Genomic DNA, 20,063 nt, shown 5'->3' with positions numbered 1-20,063 from the left:
ACCCATGCAGCAGTGTAGATGGAGCCCTGCTGCTCTTCCAGCTTCTGAACACAGCTCACCGCCTTCTGTGCTAGAAGCCATGCTTAACTGATGGCCCTGCAGGCAGGTTTTCTCCTGTCTAACGGAAGAATGTTGAAACAAAGGAACTAGAGGAATATCAAGATCTTGTTACTAACACATAAAAACTTGAACAACTTGGAACTAGGTTATCTGAAGGACTGCCTGTCCCTAAAAAGACCTGTACGATCATGTGGATCATCTGGTAAAAGTTTACTTGTAACACCACACCGTACAGAATTATCACTTGGATATTTTCTGCCCTCCGGCGTATCCTTCCTTTTGCCCAACAGTTGCTTCAGATGTCTTGTACAATGCATCTTCCACCCTTGCTTTCCCTAATCCCTGAGACTGGACTTCGTTGTTGCTAAGTTTCTGTTTTTATGATACCACTTAAGAAATGTAAATAGTAAACAATTTAGACAAATAGAGTTTGCATTAAGTTGTATGTAATGGGTAACCCTTAATTTGTATGCTATGGTTGTCTTTGCCCTTTGCCTAGTGACCCCTAGGCTACAAGTGGCTCTTTGGAAGGCTCAATAAGAGTACTGTATGTCTCCAGCCATCTTGTTCTTACATATTCACTTGGAAACTGTGTGCACATTTCGTCCCTAGAGACCCTTTCAATAGAGGACCACTTTCTTCCTGTATGTAAAATAGATTTCATCTTATGTTCAAAGGAACTGAACTGCCTTTCTGTGTGGCATGTTGTTCGGTGATCTGTTTTTGTTTCAAATCTGGATACTTGTTCAGTATTTTGTTTTGTATAAGTGCTCAATCCACAAAAGTTATTGCTTTGTATGATGATTAATTTTCTCATCTGAAAGGGAAGCAAAGAGGCTGTAATGCTAGACACACTAACTTGAAATCAGTAGTATTTACTTCCAAATGTATTGAGGATCAGAACATTGATCTTCTTTTGGAAATAAAGAATAGTAGTCATTCCACTTCTTACCAAGCCTGGTTTAGACAAAATAGACTTGGGTTGTCCTAATCCTTAAAAAGCTAGTGCCCTTTTTCACACATCACAGTGAGCCATAAACTATGGCTTACTGTGAACAGACAGTGTCCTCGTGGACACTGCCAGATCATTTTTGTTTTGCACCACCACCTAGCAGGAGCAGGAACAACCACAGTCCTTGGTTTACCATGTTGCCCAAATCAGGTTTGTGGCTTGTTTCTCTCTGAATGCACAATGCTCAGCAAGCCAAGAATGAACCTTGGTTTCTAGATGTGGTTTGCTTATGGGGAAACAAGCCACAATTATAGGTTTTGTCAGCACACTAACTCCAAGGAGACATGTTTGTTGCTCCTGACAGGTGGAACGAAGTGGGAAGGATCTGGCAGAGTGTGTTATTGTGCTGTTTGTCCATGGTAAGACATGGTTTATGGAAGGGGTTGCTAATCTGTGGCTCTCCAGACGTTGTAGACTCTAACTCTCATCCCCAGCCGGCTTGTCGAGACATCAGGGATGATGAACGTTGTAGTCTAACAATATCTAGAGGACAACAATTTAGCCACCCCTAGTTTAATGGTTAGCATGATGAGCAAACAAAGCCCATGAATGTAGCCTTAATGTTTAAGATTAAAGCAGATTACCCCTTTTAAAAAACCCTATTTTTTTCCTAATGTAAGTGGTCGCTTTGCTTCTCAAAGTGTCCTAGGTCCTTATTTACCTACATGGCTTTTAGTATGATGTGGTATGCTGTCCGACTTAGACAATTTTAGCAAATCTTAGACTAATAAAGGTGGTTTAAAATATATGGCCATTTTTTTCTTATGTAATGTCTTATGTAAATCCTAAATGGAATCATGGAATTTCATGAAATGGGTGGTATTGGGTTTGGAGAACGACATCGGTGAGGTACATTAAAGTTTCTCTGCATTTATGCCATTTTCAGTGTTACAGTAATGAAGACTTACAAGTAGTCTCCCCCCCCACACACACCTTGTAAGAGGTGAATGAGGACACAATAGTTGGGGAGCTTCAGCAGATCTAAGTGTCCATTTTGAGGATAATATATACCAAGCCATGCTTGGCGGGATGCTGGTGCTCAGCAGCATCTTTGCAATCCAGTTTTTTAAAAATAAAATAAAAATGCTGTCCCGTAACTTTTGTGGGTTTATCTGCAAGCCTACTGTTGCCATTGGATTATTTCTAATGTGCTTATCGCTTTGCATTTTTAAAAGATGAAAGGCAGTACATTCTAATAATGCTTCCATGATCTTTTAAAACCCCAGTTGTTTTTCTTATACTTTTATAACTTGTTTTTTCATTGTTAAAGCTGAAAGTAATCCATCTTGTACCCTTGGAACAAATATCAGGAATGCATTCTTTATTTTTTTCTTTTTACAAATCTGATGACAAGCTAATTGTTCTTCCCAAAAGTAGAGCTGGATGTTAACAAAGTTATTGATAATAATAATTAAAATGTTTTGATTATTTCCTGGCATTTTAAAAGTCAAACTTAAAAATCCACTTGTTTTTGGAACGCATCTGAACATATTTGATTTTGTGTTAATGCGTGTTGGGTTTTTTTAGTTCATAATTTTGCATTTCCTAGAAAAAAGCAGTCTTCTGCAATTGCTGCCTTCCGTTGCTGTGTTCTTTGTTTCTTTCCAAATTGTGTTGAAGTTTTTTTTTGGATGTTATGTGTATGTCATTGCCTCTTTTTTATTTTGCTTTTTGCTTTTTTATAATTTCTGTTATGTGTGTGTGTTCTTTTCCTTTTGTACACCTCCTCTCCATTTCGTCTTTTGTTACTCAGTGCATGCTTTGTTGCCTTTGGTACGCTCACGTTCTTTTGTTTATTACAGAGCATCCCCATAATGAAACGTCCTTTCGAAATCACACTGACATATACAGTGGTGAGTCAATACTGACTTCTGGAGAACTTCACGTTCTAACTCCTCTGTACCTAACCTGACTTACTATTGTGTTAATAACACTTTTTGGTCGGTCAGTGAAAACAAGGCATTTTCATGGACATATTAAACTTTTCCTATATATTTTACATGTCTCCCATCTTGAGTACTCGGACTCCACAAATTGCACTTGTTTAGTCTGTAGCACCTGAAATGTGTCTCCATTTAATGGTAGCTGTTGGCAATGATGCTGGTAATGTCTTCAAATCAGTTCATCCATGTGATGTTGCACTTTATTCATGTGGTGTTAAATGGATTGCTTTTGTACTGTATATATGTTTTTAAAAATTACCCTGTCCAGTCTGATCTTTTAAAAAATCACATGTGGTAGTCAAATTCTGTTAATCTAAACCTTGCTGTTTAGGTAGCACGGATCAATACTTAGCTGCGAAGACAACAGCTCTCCAACAAAGTTTTATTGAATACACACAGACGATGAGATTTACACATAAAAAATAATGTACCTTTTTCCTCAGTCCATTTAAAAGAAATGTCTATAATAGGTATGATTGTCAGTAGTCGATGATAAAAAACCATTTGATTTTTCCTTCATGATTGATAATCTATGTAATTTTGTATGTAACGTTGCATTTTTTTAATGCTTCCAAAGATTATTTGTTCTTTCTTCTTTGTCTAAGTGAAGAATACTTCCTCAGGAGAATGTAATACTAGTAGAAGCCTGAATTATAAATTGTGCTTTAGATATACAATCACTTGGCTCCCAGGGGCCCCTGAATCATTCTTCTGCCGTATATTGAAAGTTGTGTGCAAATGGTGTGATAATGTAAACAATTGTAGGGGGATTAACTTCAGTGGAAGGGGAAGAGAATTTGCAGAAAATAGAAACATAGTACTTTTTGTTTGCAATAGATTAGAAATGGAAGTGTATTAGTTTATAGTGAAATAAATTGCGCACACAGGCATAATCTCAGTTACAAATAACAGTTTGTGAACTTACTTTTGTTTTAAAGAAAAACATTTGAGAGTTGTGCATCTCTCTGGTTTGGAAGTGCCTATCTAGCTACCTTTCTTAAAGTAAGAGGTTCCAATAAGCCAATCTAAGACCATAAGAACCTTCAGGATCAGGCCAAGGGCCCATGTAGTCCAACATCCTGTTCTCACAGCTTCCCATAGCAGAACCTGAGCACATTTCTGTCAGGAGCTCAGCCTACACTCGAGTAGGACCCTGGCAGAGACACATGCCCAACTGGCATGTTCTCTCCCTCCTGGTCGTTCGTTCGGGAGCTTCAAAAGCTTTTTTCTGCCCAAACATCAAAGTGACCAATGCCAACCGACGCCGGCACACTTAGGGATCCGCAGAGTTTGCGCATCATGCATAACAGACCTCAGCAACTCAGCATTTTGGCCAATCTACTTTATTTACATATAAACACACACGGAGCACTGCAACATGGCTCCCTCTCTCTGTAGCATCAGACAGCAAAGAGAAAAAGAACAAAGGACAATAGTCCCACTTCACAGAACACAGTAACACAAACATCCTGTTTCCGTCACTTTCCACTTTGTGGAGTTAAAACATATGCCACCATGTGATAGACAAAAATCCAATGACTGCAATCATGGAGCAGGAATTCTAACATTTCTGACCCATCCAACTTGTGTTTTGTGTACATTTCATTTGATTTCTTTTCTCATTGTTTGGAGACTGTGTGCTCCGCAGTTGCCACATGTGTGCCCTCAGAGGCTTACCCTGTTATCTATTGGGTACCCTACCATCATCTCTCCCCTCTCTGAAATTAGGCTTGAAAGAAGTTGTTTTGTTGTAGGCAGTGAGGCAGATTGCCTCTCTGATCAAGCAATCTGAGTTGCAAAACATGGATCTTCCTGTCCCCATCCTCCTACTAAACTTGGCTTTAGCAGCCGCTTGCTTTTGTGTGGAACAGATTTTCCACTCCAAGTCAAGCCTACCTTTTAAATTCTCTTGAGATTAATCCATTTCTGTAGGTTGCTAGAACCACCAACCATCTCTTGGGGACATGGGTGCATGCTTCTTACTTAGTACTCTAAAATGGAGCAGCATGCATTTTCCTACTTCCTGGTTGGTTGGTTGGTTGGTTGGTTGGTTTGTATTACATTTATATCCCACCTTTCTTTCTTCTTCTTCCTTTGGATTTTGGTGTTGCATTTTTACATTGACAGGCCAATTTGAGTGTACAGGCCCCCTAACATGGAGGCTGTCAATTCCTCAGGGGGCTGAAAACTCCATATATCCTGATTGATTGAAGGGCCCCTGATCCAAGAGTTTCTGGCTTGGGCTTGGTCATGATGCTGATCAGTTTAAAGCATCTCTACCTCCAGTGCCACTCGTCCAAGTTGAGAGTCAGAGCCCATACTTATGCTTAGGGTAGAGATCTGCTACATTTGCTAGGTGTCTGCTATAGTCTTCTTCTTTGTTATTTTGTTAAGTGTAGCTTTCTCAACAGGGTTTTTCCTGTTTCCTTAATCCACCTCACCTGTCTGAATTAAAGTTTAATCTAATAATAAATAGTTCAGATTGGTTTTTAATAGTCCTCTAAATTATATTTTGAGAATAGTATCTGCCTGTAGATCAACTATTGTTTCGGACTGCTTTGAGAGCCATTTTTGTTGAAAATCAGTATACAAATATAGTAGATAAATAGTGAAGAATAGCCCAAACTTGAACACTGTTTCCATTAAGGTTGTTAGCAATCCTTCATTAGCTTCTAATTGGGCTGTCTGGATATAGACTGGCCAGAGCAAGATCTAAAAGATCAAACAGTGTAATGCTATGGTGTCTGAATAAAGGATGTAAATTTTGTATCGTAAAACATGGCTGATGATTTGAAGTGAAGAATATGCTACAATGTGAAAAGTCTTAAGAACATAGCTACCATATAAAGTATGGATAGGCTGGTTTTGTAATAGCAAAAACTGCCGTGGGAATACTCTAGCAAGCTTGCTTCTCATGTTTGGAAGCAAGTTTAACTGAAATCAATCATTTGTGTTTAGAACTTCTTCTTTTAACCCTCGCCCCTCCCTGCAAAGAGCCTGCAGCACAGTATGTTCTAAGTAAATGGAAGAGTCACAAGAAATGTTCCTTTAATTAGAATCAGGGATGCCCTTGAGATGCCCATAGAGGACAGCTGTTGAAAAGGAAGCCACAATTTACTGAAGAATAGTCATGGTTACATGACGCAGACTCGAGCGTTCCCATAGCAAAACTAAAAGAAGGTTAGTTGTTGTGCACCTAGCATAGAAAATCTTTATTATGCCAGACCTACTTTAATCTCTCTGGCTGAAAAATTGACAAAGCATGCTTAATTTCCAAGAACATTTTTGATGTGAACATAAGATCTGTGCTAGATCAGACCAAAGTCCAGCACCCAGTTTCCTAAGCAGCCAAGCAAATGCCTCCAGAAAACCTGTAAGTAGGGCATTAAGGCTATAGCTCCCTCCTAATGTTCCACCTCCACTGTCAGAGGCAGTATGCCTCCGATTACCAGTTGCTGGAAATCACAGGTGAACCGAGGGCTGTTGCATACAGGTCCTGCTTGTGTGCTTTCCACAGGCATTTGGTTGGCCACTTTGAGAACAGGATGCTTCCCTCTGGCCTGATCCTTCAAGGTTCATGTTTGTATGTTCTTAGTCCCCAACAACTGGTATTCAGTTACAATGAATTTTTCGAGATCACCTTCCAAAGCTATCAAAGCTGGTGACCATTGCTTCATCTTGCAGCATGGATTCCATAAAGGGCCAGATTTTTTGCATGGATGTTGGAGAAAGTCAAACCAGCACCAGTCTGGCAAATAGATCAGGAAGTAGCGCTAGAAAATGGACTGGTAATTATCAGGCTCTGTGACACCCTGAAAGCTCATCTATAGCATCTGAACATTGTTCATGGCTGTGTCAACATTCTTTTTCATATTAAATAAGGCTCACCTAAGCTCATAAGTGTGTGCATTTTTTGAGCTCTACTGTGGGCCACTGATAATGTCCAGGTCAAGCTTCAAGTTTGAAAATTAGGCATGAGATGCTTTTTCCTACAGAGAGAATTTTACACCCAACTGCATCAGTGATTCACTGAACTCCTCAAGGCCTGGTTCATATGAGGAAAAGAAATTCACATTAGCTCAGTGTGTATGAATCGAACTGTAGTCTAAGTGGGTGAGAGACACAATAGAGGATGTTTTTGCAGACACCTAAATGTCTGGAACAGTGATTCCCAGAGGAGGTAGCATAACATGCTAGTGAGAGAGACCAAAGCTATAGTGGGGCAGTGTGAGTGGGGCTGCATTACTGGTCTGGCTTCCCAATGCCATGTGTTTCTGTCAATTGAGAGGGGAGATTGGCTCTGATGTTGGGATTGCACCGCACCAATCTGACATTCCTACGCCAAGCTCCTCACTGCTTTGTCCCCTCCCTCTCTGTAACCAGCAGTGACAGGCAGCATTGGGATGCCAGGTCATGCAGCCATGCTCACACCACACCACCAGCCACTACTGAACCAAGGTGCAGCTTGAAGTTAGGACACTTGGTTCGATGCTTCTATTGTTCAGTGCTCATTGGAATGTACCGGCCCAATGCAGTAGTACTGATTTTCCCTTCCCCGTGCCAGTATTTAGACAGTACCATCATTTGAAGGGGGACCAAGGATGCACCAGGATTCCCTCATGTACCCTATGAAGTGTCACACAGGAGATCTTAATTACTGCTGTTTCCCAGAAAGTATGGTTCCATACCTGAGCTCTGAGTGACTGGACTTAGGGAAGGGTGAGACCATTGGGAATGATAATAACTGCGCTATCCTACAGTTCCAAGAAGGATGCATGCTGACTGACCTGGGGACTAATTGAGAAATGTGCTCTCTCTCTCTCTCTCTCTCACGGCCTGTGTGTGTGTGTCTTGGGGTGTAAGAGTGAAGTGTTTCCATTTTAATCCAGAAAAACGCTGACCCAGTATCAAATGTTTGAGCTACACTTCATCAAAAGTATTTTTTAATTAAAATAAATTGTAATATATAAAATTAAATTAGGAGCTCTGTTCTTTGATATTGTTCATACTCTATTCCTTACTTTTCTAGCTTTCTTAAAATAATTTTACTCCTAGGAGCATATTAAGAATACGGAAGCTTGAAATTTAGTAATGTATAATCTTTTCCTATTACACATTTGTAAATCCGATTAAGGGGATTATGCACAACTCTGCGCCTCCTGCATGGTGTGATAGATGCAAAGCTAGTGCCCAGCTGAACTCCATTATTTCAGTGTTGCAGGGTCTGTTTCAGCAACCAGGACAGATTCACAGGGAGCTCACAGAAACAAAAGTGTTGTGTGCACAGGGCAGAAGAGATTGGAGCAGAGATATTATGATTATGTGGCAGTATGAGTACCCTACAGTAAACTTGGTGTTGTATCATGATGGTAACCACTGGTCATAAACAAGCCAGAGGCAGGATTTTCTAGCAGAGCAGTTCTTCCTAGAGCCAGATATACTATTTTACTTTGTGCCTTGGTCTTAAGATGGCCATGGAGCTGCGTTGACCTGTAATTTGTTGACCACCACTGTGATTTGATGTTGCTCAACTGCACTGGGATAAAAAAATAAGAGGTGGGGGACACAGTTGGTAAACAGAACTAGCTTCAGTTGTGCAGTGGTTCAGCAGCCTCAGTGGTGCAGTTTTATTCTTTGAATTACATCTGGAAGAAGGTGTTAGCTCCAATGGTGCCCTTCCTCATGGGGAAGGTGTATGCTGCTCATAGAAGGAGAGTCTTATTCTAGTGCTGCCCAAGAAAAGTGAAATACTGTTCCACTTGTGCATCCTCTAGCAAAAGGAGAAAAGCATGTGGACTGCTCTAGAACCTACCTCCCTATTATACCACAGGTGCAAGCTCTTTCACAAGCATTTGAGGGAAAGCACTTCAACCTGGTGGTGGTGGTGTTTTAATGGTGTGTTAATATTCAAAGGATTAAAAGAGTAAATTATCCCAGTTGTCCAAGACACATCCTGCATGTACATGACAATTATATTCTATGTGTTTGCGTCAAGGATCACACTGCAGCTGTTCTATCTGAAGATGGTCAGCATAATGAACTGTTAGCATCTCTTCCACAGGCTCCTTGGAAATAAGTAAGGGTTGCACAACAGCAACATTCATTCTTGGTGAAATTCCCATTTGTTTCAAAGAAGCTTATGTCAGAGATGTTCCTGGTGACCTGTGCCTCTTTTTTTTGTAAGCTTTGGTTTGTGAGAGGACATGTTACTGGAGATTTACATTAAAGATTCCAAGCATAGCAACCATTGCATAGGAATCTAGGAAACTCCCTTATACTGAGGTGGATAATTGGTCCATCCAGCTTAGAACTCCCTGGGTTGACCCTGTGCTCTCCAGGGCTTTAGAGAGGGGTCTTTCCCAGAGATCCCTGGAGGTGCTAGGGATTGAACCAAGTCTCGTCTCTATGCAAACTAAGTGTTCAGTGAAGCAATCTGAAATATGTCTTGTAAATGCTATCAGTTATTTACTTTGTAGTGATATGCTACTAACCCAATAATTAATTAACTACATGCTTGCATATATATATGCATATATATATATATATATATATATATATATATATAGTCATATCATATGTTGCTGCTGCGGCTTGTGAACAAGCCTGGAAGTTTGAATTGCGGGTTTTCCTAATGAAGTCCTTAGGCTCAGCCTGCAGGTGAACTTAATTTTGCGGACGTTTATCCTTGACCCTACATTCCTTTCCTGCCTGTACACATGAGAGATCTTCAGCACCCATGCCCATAAACAGACCATAGCCTCTTGCTGAACTGCTGGTTCAGGATGGAGTTTTCATCAGTGTAGTAGAAATATTTGTCTAAACCAATTCATTCAGTACATGTCTTACATTGCAGCATCCATTTATCTTAGTCCAGTAGCTCCAGTCCATAATTTGCTTCCTCTTTTAGCCTTGAATATCTCTTGGCTAATGCCAGACATTTACCTCATTTAACACCACTGTTAACGTGGCTTCATCAAGCTGGAAAATAACCTGCTTTTTTGTTATTGTTGCCTCTGTTGCTTCCAGCCTATCATGTCTCCTTTGCCCACTTCTATGTTTTATTCATGTGGTTAGTCTGTTTCCTTTGCAGACTTCTTTCATGTATTTATGGAAAACTGTTGTGGTGGGTTTTTTTCAGTCTTCCATGTACTTTTTTGGTTTATGTGTTTTAACACTTCCATGGTTCTTATACTTGTCTTGTCAGTCATCTTGCCTTGAATGTTTGCTCCCCTCCTTTGCAGGCTGTGTGTGTCATCATCTATGGAAATCTCCAGTTCCTGAAAGTGATGCCCCCACACTGAGTAGCACAGAATAACTATGTTATTATTATTATTGTGATAATGTCTTGTGACACCATTCATTAACACAGATTGTAATGTCATCATGCTACTGGGTTAATTTTCATTTAAATGCGCAAATGTTGCACTATTGTTTGCCTAGTGCAGAAAAGAGCTCTGTCTATGTACTGTGTTTTTACATCCTATGTGAGCAGCTTTCTTGTATTTATATCTATTTTAGGGAGGGTGCTGGTTTGTTCTTTTCTTGTTTTTATTATGTATTTGTTGTTTTTATCTTGTATTTTTATGCTGCAAACTGCCATGAAATCTACAGATGAAGGGTAGTATTAAAAACAAATAATAATTTTAATTTTAATATTATATCTCATATTGCCACCCTCCAGACCTCTCATGGAGGGGGCACACAAAGAAGGGTCTTGGATTATGAGGCCCTGTAGATATTGAAATATTTCACTACTATGTTATTTTCATTCCTATCCAACTGAAATTTATGTGCTCTTTCTTAGTAGGCAACACTATTATGTTCAGAAGAGAAAATTTGTGTATTTTGTACGGGAGTCATTTGTAACCCAAACTAGTCCATTACAAAATAAATCTATTTTTGAGAGATACAGGAGTGGTAAATCACAGAAAGTAATTATAGAGGATAGAAGTAATTTAGTGCATAAGATCTAAACTCTGTGTTTGTCACATTTATTTTTTCTTCCCCCAGAACATCCCTAATTAGTACTAGCAAATTCACCAAGCTGAAATTGATAATGTAGAAATGACAATCATTCTGTATCCACTCTCAAGTAGAAACAACAGTCCAGCTACATTTATCCTTGTCAAGGCCCATTGACTGCAGTGAAATAATTTATTTTGAAGAAAAATGGAAATCTATAATTTTACTAGAGCTGCTTTTCAGAGTCAAAGCGTGTACATTGTTAAATGCAAAATCTTACTTAAATTGACGTGTTCTTGCTATGAATAAAGTGATCTGTCTGGAACATCACCATTCCTTCTTGCCATTCCCTGCTCCTTCCTGCCCTTGTCTGTTATTTCCATTTCAATTTATCATTTCAGCATCTGCCTCAACCGCTACAAAGACTTCCCCATCAAGTCTGTGGGGTTGGAAAGACTCTGGTTTTCTGTGCCTCTTGATATGTTTACATCCTGTCTCCTGCTGTTGGTTGTCTTTCATTTCCCGTAGCTCTGTAGAGAAGAAGGATTTACAAGTGTGTATTTCCCCCCCTTATGTCCTGATTTCAGCCCGAGGTATCACAGAAAGGCATCCCAGCTTCATGTACCCCATTGGGACTTCAAGCAATCAGATGGTGCTGAGAGGGGAGGACCTCTTGCTGGAATGCATTGCCTCGGGAGTGTACGTACCACTTGGGATCAGGGGAACCATGGTGTGTCACATACGCCTCTATCCTCCTGGTCTAGATCTTATGTTTCCTGCAGATTTTCATGGGGGTAAAATCACAGCTGGCTGTTGATTCCTCCTTATTGGAGTGTTAGCAAATAGACAGTGTCTCCTTTAAGGATGTGAAATAACGTGGCTCCAATGGGAAACTAAAATTCATTCATTTTATGGGATGTGGCTTGACTGTTGTTAACATCAACAGTAATATCTATGGTTATGAGAGCTTTTCAAAAGCAGTACAGGGATAATATATGGCAGGGGTGGCCAACTCCCAAGAGACTGTGATCTACTCAGTTATAAACTGGCAAGAAGGAAAGCCCTGTTTTGGGGGGTTCAGGTCAATGTTGTTGAGCTTTTTTGGGGGGGAGCCAGTGATCTACCACAGACATCCATTGATCTACCGGTAGAGATCAGTTATCACCACAGTTTATACTGCCAACATTAACTCCTGTACCTACAAAATAGTGTTTATCAGTAGGAAGCTTCATTCAAGCAATTTATACGACCCATAAGCCAGATTCAATAGTTATTATACAACTAACAGGTGCCATCAATGCAAGGATGGGCAATGGCACTTCCCCCTTCTCCTACCCCATGCCACCCCACATCTGTCCCAGGGATTCCCCCTCCAGAACAGAGTGGGGGGGAGTATGCAGTGGGGAAGGAGAGAAGGGGAAAATTTTGTTGTACAAACATAAACCCTTGCACTGACACCACACATTAGTTGGATACCACCCATAATTGCCTATTCTCAAGTGTCAATGGCTTACAAGGCTCTCTCAGACCAAAGTCTTTCCCTGAACTGCTCCCTGAAATATTATTACCACAGAAACCAGGGGGTTAACACAGAATCTTGTACGTGCATGTACTTAAGCATTAAATCATTGTTTTTCTTCAGTGAAGGTACATCCTCACAACCTCTTTGACAGGGCTTGTCTGGGATTTTGAGAGAATGCTAAGTGAGAACCCCAGCTTTAAATTAAGAAGCTGGGCTGCAGGGAATTCCTTTATAGTGTACATTTCATGTTGGGAGAGGCTTCATGTCAAACCCTATTCTCCTCTTTCCTGTAGCCCAACACCAGACATCGTATGGCACAAGAAAGGAGGTGATCTCCCAGCAGGCAGGACCAAGCTGGAGAACTTCAACAAGGCTCTTCATATTGCCAATGTTTCTGAGGAAGATTCTGGGGAATACTTCTGCTTAGCTTCCAACAAAGTGGGAACTAGCCGCCACACAATCTCGGTGAGAGTGAAGGGTACGTCATATTTACTATACCATTCTTATTCCTTTGCCAATTAGCAAATCAAAAGGCACCTGGGAGGGATTTGTGGAGAACAGAGTGTTCTGCCCTAGATGGATGGGATCAGGCTAACCTGGGAAATCTTCCTCTGTAGCAACCAAAGATAAGAAATATTTAGTTCATACACACCCTTCTAGCTAAACTATTGAAATCCTCTGCCATCTAAGCTTGTGGCTCATGTATCTTCCTTGTACTTTGCAGAAGAGAACATAAGCCTGTCATTGCTGGTTTGGTTTTATGGGAAATGTTCAGGAAGTATTTTTCTTAAACTGCATGAAGCCTGTTGCTGAAATAAGAGCTATTTATCTATCTGCCACATTTATATGCCACCCAATAACAGCATTCTCTGATTAACATGAGCGACAGGTTATAGGTTGAAACTATGGTACTTTGGACTGCAGGTGGGAGATTTCAGGATGGAATGTTCTTGCATTAAAAAAAAAACACACCTGCATGCTGAAAACTAGATGTCAAGGAAAAGGATTCAAGATAACTCTTATTTCTCACATGTTTGATATATGTACCTAGGAATTTTTATTCCATAGATGAACTGTGATGGGATGATGAGCTGCTTGTGCGTAAAAGCTTAGTCCCTCAGAGTTTGCTCAGCTTAGCAAAGCTCTGTCTTTAGCGGAGCCCTTAAGCATGGCTCCCTCAATCGCTGGCAGAATCCGACAGTGGGCGTTTACGGAATTTACTCCAGCATAAAAGCTCCTTGACGGAAACGCGTCGTCTGGATTCTCGGCGCGACAGTTTCCGGCGAGGAGTGGGTGTACCTATGGGAGGTCCTGAGACTTCTCAGCTGTTATCGCTAGAAGACTCCCTGAGCCATTCCTTTGCCTCCCTCTCTCTCTGATCTCCCATTCTCCCCCTGCTGGTGCCTTCCTTCGCTGCTGAGTCTCTCCTGACTTCTGAGAGCCCCTCCACCTCCTGTCTTTCCGATGGCAGTTCCCTGACATCCACCTCCCCTCCAGGGCCCCCTTCACCCCCTCCTGCCCCCTCCCCTACTGGCGGTGAGGATGGAAAACCCCGGAAGGAACACTCCTCATCATCAGAGGATTCAAACACTTCTCGCCACTGCCTCCCGTCTCTCCTCCCTGAGTCCTCTTCCTCGTCAGAGTCTATTCCCTCTTCCACCCCTGATTCTGGGAACCCTTCAAACTCCTCTTCCTCATCGGTGGTGCCGAAGTGTTCCCTCCTGAACCGTGCCACGGGCTGAGGTTTCCTTGGGAACCGTTGATGAAACGTTTCTATTAAAACCTCGTCATTGACCTCCTCTGCCGGTACCCATGTGTTTTCTGACTCCGCTTCCCCTTCCCATTCTACCAAATACTCCACCTGATTCCCTTTCCACCTGGAATCAATGATTTCTGCCACATGCATGTTGCATTCCCTTTCTTCTATGACTGGTGTTTGAGTAACCTCCCTCTCACGTTCCCCCCACTCTCGCCTCTCTCGGTACGGTGACAGTAGGGACCTGTGAAATACTGGGTGCAGTTTCATGTGGTTGGGCAATCTGAGTTTGAATGCTACCGGGTTGACCTGTTGTATGACCTCAAAGGGTCCCAGCCGTTTGGGTCTCAATTTCTTACACCCTCCCTTGAACGGCAGTCCTTGGGTGGATAGCCACACCCGGTCCCCCACCCTTATGGTTTCACCTTCCCTTCTGCTTCTGTCTGCTTGCTTCTTGTATTCTTCCTTGGCCCTCTCTAAGTTAAGTTGGAGTTTCCGGTGGATCGCTTCCATCTCTTCAACAAAGTGTTCCGCCGCCGGGACACTCCACCTCTCCCCTCCTTCTCCTGGAAATGCCCTGGGATGACACCCATAATTTGCCAGGAAGGGACTTATCCCTGTGGACACATTCTCCGTGTTGTTGTAGGCAAATTCTGCCAGGGCCAACTTATCTACCCAGTCATTTTCTCTGTCATTTACATAACACCTCAGGTATTGTTGTAAAATCCCATTTGCCCTTTCCGCCTGCCCATTTGTTTCTGGGTGCCGGGCAGTTGAAAAATTGACTTCTACTTGCAGTAAGCTCATGAGCTTCCTCCAGAACCTGGAAGTAAATTGTTTCCCTCTGTCTGAGACCACCCTCAAGGGGGCGCCATGCAACCTGAAAAGATGCTTTACAAACAACTTGGCGGTTTCTTCCACTGTGACCGCGTGTGAACAGACAATAAAATGGCACATCTTAGTTAATAGGTCTACCACCACCATGACAGCTGTTTTCCCTTTGGATTTTGGCAGATCCGTCATAAAATCTATGGATACCGCCTCCCATGGCCTTTCTGGTGTGGGTAAAGGTTCCAATAGCCCCGCTGGTGCCAGCCTCTCCCCTTTCGCTCGCTGGCACCTGTCGCACCCCCTAACATATTCCCGTACGTCTTCCCTCACCTTGGGCCACCAAAACTCCCTGGTGACCAACCACATGGTTTTGTGCTGCCCGAAGTGCCCCGCTGTGGGGCTGTCGTGTAACTGCTTGAGCACTCTGCCCCTCAGTTCCCCATCGGGTATGTACAGTGCCCCTTTGTAATACAACACCCCGTTCTTTTCCTCAAACCCCCCTGCATTCTCCCCTGTCCCCCTGAGTTCTCTGAGTTTCTCTTGGGCGTATTCATCGTTCTCGGTACCCTCTACCAGTTCTCTTTGCCCCACCAATGCCGCCCCACACACCCAGTGGTCCTCGGGGATGATATGCCTTTCCTCAGGCGCTCCCTCCCCCTCTAAATACTCAGGTTTTCGGGAGAGAGCGTCCGCCCTGACGTTCTCTGGTCCTGGTACGTAACGAATTTCAAAATGGAATTTGGAGAACTCCTGGGCCCATCTCACTTGTCTCTGGTTCAGTACTCGGGCAGTTCTCCAGTATTCTAGATTTTTGTGGTCGGTCCGCACTTGGACCTTGTGCTGCGCCCCAATCAGCAAGTGTCGCCATCTCCGGAACGCTTCATGAATGGCAAGTAGTTCTCGGTCGTATACGGTGTAGTTCCTCTCGGATTTGTTCAACTTCCGCGAGAAGAAGGCACACGGTCTCCATTCCGACGTATCTTTTCCTGGCTGTAGAAGCACGGCCCCCACCGCTCGGTCTGATGCGTCAGTCTCCACTCTCATTGGTTGCTGTAGATCCACGTGCAAAAGTTGTTCTTCCGACGCAAACGCCTTCTTTAATCTCTCGAATGCTCGCTGCGCCTCTTCCGTCCAGACAAATTTCTTCTTGCTGCTGAGACAATCAGTGATGGGTGCCGTTAAGTGGGCAAAGTTCTTGATGAACTTCCGATAGAAGTTTCCGAAACCCAGGAACCTTTGCACGTCCTTCTTAGTTTTTGGTGTCTTCCATTCCAGTACCTCTTGAACCTTGCCAGGATCCATGGCCAATCCCTTGTCTGACAACTGGTACCCCAGGAATTCCACCTCTCTGGTATGAAACTGACACTTCTCCAGTTTCACCCACAGCTGGTTTTCTTGCAGTCTGCTCAGTATCTCTCTTACATCTCGCACATGCTGCTCCTCATTCTCTGAGTACACCAGGACGTCATCTAAGAACGCTACACAGTTCTTGTAAAGCAATGGTCCCAGGACGTGATTCATGAACGATTGAAAACAGGCCGAGCCCGCCTGTAGACCGAAGGGCATAACGAGGTACTCAAAGGCCCCCAAGGGGGTGAACATAGTGGTTTTCCACTCATCTCCCTTTCTCATACGTATCAGGTTATACGCCCCCCTTAGGTCCAGCTTGGTAAAAATTTTCCCTTTCCTCACCCGGGTCAAAATGTCATCGATTCTGGGCATGGGGAAAGTCACTGGTTCTGACACTGCATTTAGGGCCCTGAAGTCCACGACCAATCTGGGTTTATTAGTATTTTTTTTGTCCACAAAGAACACTGGGCTGCCCCCCACCGCTCGTGACTCTCTGATGAAAACTCGCTTGAGATTCTTGTCAATGGACTCCCTTAACTCCTGCATCTCCCTGTCTGACATTGCATACAGCTTGCCCACTGGCAATTGGGCTCCTGGGAGTAAGTTAATTTGACAGTCAAAGGGTCTGTGCGGGGGCAGTTTATCTGCTTCTCTTTCGCTGAAGACGTTAACCAGGTCGGCGTATTGTCGTGGTACCTTCCCTTTATCTGTTATTTCCATCCCTGCTAGCGTGGCCTGGGTTCCTACTTGGGCTTCCCTTTCCTTGCAGTGTGCCAGGCAATGCGCTGACCCAAAGACTACTCTCTGGTGCCATCCCACTAGCGGATCATGCAGCGCTAGCCAGCTCATCCCCAAAATAATGGGTGCTCCTCCCAAGGTGGCCACATTAAACGCTATCAGTTCTGTGTGCCTTGCCACCCTCATTATCATTGGGACAGTCTGCTGGTTAACTTCTCCTCCCAACAGCGCCCTCCCATCAATCGTGGTCACCTGCAAAGGGTTACTTAAAGGGGTAGTCTGTATCTGGTGTTCGGCTGCAAACTCCTTACTCATAAAATTACAGGAGCTGCCTGAGTCCAATAGCGTCTTAATCTTTAGTGGGTGTCCGTTTGGCAGCTCTAGCGACACCTCTATTACAAGCGCTGGTCTTGGGGGTTCCGGCGTGGGCACATTCACTGCTCTTTGGCCTGGCTGCTGTGCCCCGATGGTGGCAGCCAGGCGTTGGCTTTTACTTGCTCCTTAACTCCCTCCTCCTCCCCCCCAACAGCTCCCGCCATCCCTTGCCATTCCTTTCTTTGCGGACAGACTCTGGCAAAGTGACCTGGCTGTTGGCAGAGAAAACATTTATTGGCGCCTTTTCCCTCCTTCTTCCATCCTTCACTGGGGTTTGAAACTGCGCGCGCGCGCGCTGTTCCAATTTCCATCGGCTCTGCTGACAGGGAATGCTGCTCGGGAATCTCTGGAATGCGGAAATCCCTCCAACGTTCCCCCTTCCCTTCCCGCTTCTCCAAAGCTCTCGCCTCCTGGCGTGCTCCTATGGCCAGCGCAGATTTAGTCAGCTGGTCCATAGACTCCGCCCTGGGTGCCCGGGAAGGTTCGTCCTTCACTGCCGAAGATAGTCCTTCTTCGAACAGCATTTGTATCGGTTCCGCCGACAAATCCCAACCCAATTTATGGATCAACATGGTGAACTCAGTCCAGTACTCACGGACATTTCGGCTCCCTTGTTTACACCCCATTAACTGTCTGCGCACCACACCCTGCTCAATCTCGCTGGAAAACATCAGATCCATGGCGCGAAAAAACTTCCTTGAGTCCTTTAGGGCGTCATTATTAGCTGCCATCAGGGGTCTCACCCAGTCTTTCGCCTCCCCTTCGAGATGGCCAATCACAAACGCTACCCTCGATTCCTCATCAGGAAAGTCATCAAACTGCAGATTGAGGGCATATTGCATCTCTGTCCTAAAGGCTTGATAGTTCCTGGGATCACCCCCAAATTTCTGCACCAATCCTGGCACCTTCCTTGTGAGTGGGGTGGCTTTTCCCTTTTCTGCATCCTGAGCCCTCCTCTCCTCGAGCCTAGCCGTTTGCAGCGCTAGCTGGACCTCCAACATCCTGTACCTTTCTTCCAGGCTTGGACCCGCTCCAGCTCCTCCTGCTTCTCCGGCTCCGGCTGGGTTGCTCATGATGCCTCTCCTTGCACAAGCTGCTTTCAAAGACTGTCGGATTGCTGTGATGGGATGATGAGCTGCTTGTGCGTAAAAGCTTAGTCCCTCAGAGTTTGCTCAGCTTAGCAAAGCTCTGTCTTTAGCGGAGCCCTTAAGCATGGCTCCCTCAATCGCTGGCAGAATCCGACAGTGGGCGTTTACGGAATTTACTCCAGCATAAAAGCTCCTTGACGGAAACGCGTCGTCTGGATTCTCGGCGCGACAGTTTCCGGCGAGGAGTGGGTGTACCTATGGGAGGTCCTGAGACTTCTCCGCTGTTATCGCTAGAAGACTCCCTGAGCCATTCCTTTGCCTCCCTCTCTCTCTGATCTCCCATTCTCCCCCTGCTGGTGCCTTCCTCCGCTGCTGAGTCTCTCCTGACTTCTGAGAGCCCCTCCACCTCCTGTCTTTCCGATGGCAGTTCCCTGACATGAACATTCAGACTTAATACACTTAGTCATTAATATCATTAGGGAGAGAATACATCCCCTATGCAACATTCTGTCATTATGAGAGATGCATGTTTCCTCAACCCAGGTTGATCTAATTTGTGCCTCCAAAACATTACCGTTCCTGTCAATACGAAAAAAGACTGTCTTCAGCAAAGAGACAATAGAATTTTTATTTACATGAATGAGAACAGTACAGTGGTACCTCTGGTTACAAACTTAATTTGTTCCGGAGGACCGTTCTTAACCTGAGATACCACTTTAGCTAATGGGGCCTCCCCCCCCCCCCCACCACACCACTGCCATGCGATTTCTGTTCTCATCCTGGGGCAAAATTCTTAACCTGAGGTACTACTTCCAGGTTAGTAGAGTCTGTAACCTGAAGTGTTTGTAACCCAAGGTACCACTGCACTCTTTTGCTACCAGTAATGTGAATCCTCCCTGTGTTATATAAGAAGACCCCTAGCTGGATATTATACTGGAGGTGTAATATCCACAAAAAACATTTGGTAATAATAACCAAACATTTCCAGCAGTGACATCAATTTTGACCTTAAATGTTTTATAACCTATACCAAAGTGCTGGTTTCCTCCCATAAAGCTACAATCTACCAAGGCAAGCTCCAAGTTTGAGGGGATCATGGCCAAAGTGCCCTTTAGTAAGCCCCTCCTAGGACAGAGTGGTGGCAGTGCTTTGTAGCCACTTAAGTTTCCCACAATGCCTGAAAACATTGCTTTGATACTTTGTGGGAAATGAATATGGCTGCTTACTGCTGCTGGATTTTTATTAAGTGTTACTGACACAGGATTATCGTGTCTGCTGTTATATGTCTATGCTGGTCATGGTTAGCTGTTCTTGAGATGGTGCATTTTAAAAAAAATGGTACAGAAGGATGATTATCAGTCACTTTTATATACTAATCAGTATAGCCTATGCTGAAAGAACACAAAAGGAGCTTTGCTGAGATAGC

At 43.7% G+C, this 20,063-nt stretch overlaps 1 protein-coding gene across 33 annotated transcripts in view; it reads left to right on the top strand.

The window, feature by feature from the left end:
• Nucleotides 1-20,063, top strand: part of NFASC (neurofascin) — a 181,287-nt gene that overhangs the window by 93,371 nt on the left and 67,853 nt on the right. For 32 of the 33 annotated variants that reach the window (XR_014566029.1, XR_014566030.1, XR_014566031.1 and 29 more), the window contains 2 exons: nucleotides 11,565-11,676; nucleotides 12,793-12,977. Coding sequence is in view for 30 of the 33 variants with exons in the window: in XM_083745928.1 (XP_083602054.1) it covers nucleotides 11,565-11,676; nucleotides 12,793-12,977 (297 nt within the window). In the remaining 3 variants the exon portion in view is untranslated. Of the gene's footprint in view, nucleotides 1-2,874; nucleotides 2,926-11,564; nucleotides 11,677-12,792; nucleotides 12,978-20,063 lie in introns of all 33 variants that reach the window. The other variant, XM_083745938.1, reaches the window with a different exon arrangement.

The sequence above is a fragment of the Podarcis gaigeae genome (genome assembly GCF_964106915.1).
Source record: "Podarcis gaigeae genome assembly, chromosome: 6".
Lineage (NCBI taxonomy): Eukaryota > Metazoa > Chordata > Lepidosauria > Squamata > Lacertidae > Podarcis > Podarcis gaigeae.
The sequence above is the reverse complement of the archived record's forward strand: the minus strand, read 5'-3'. Positions and strand labels throughout refer to the sequence as shown.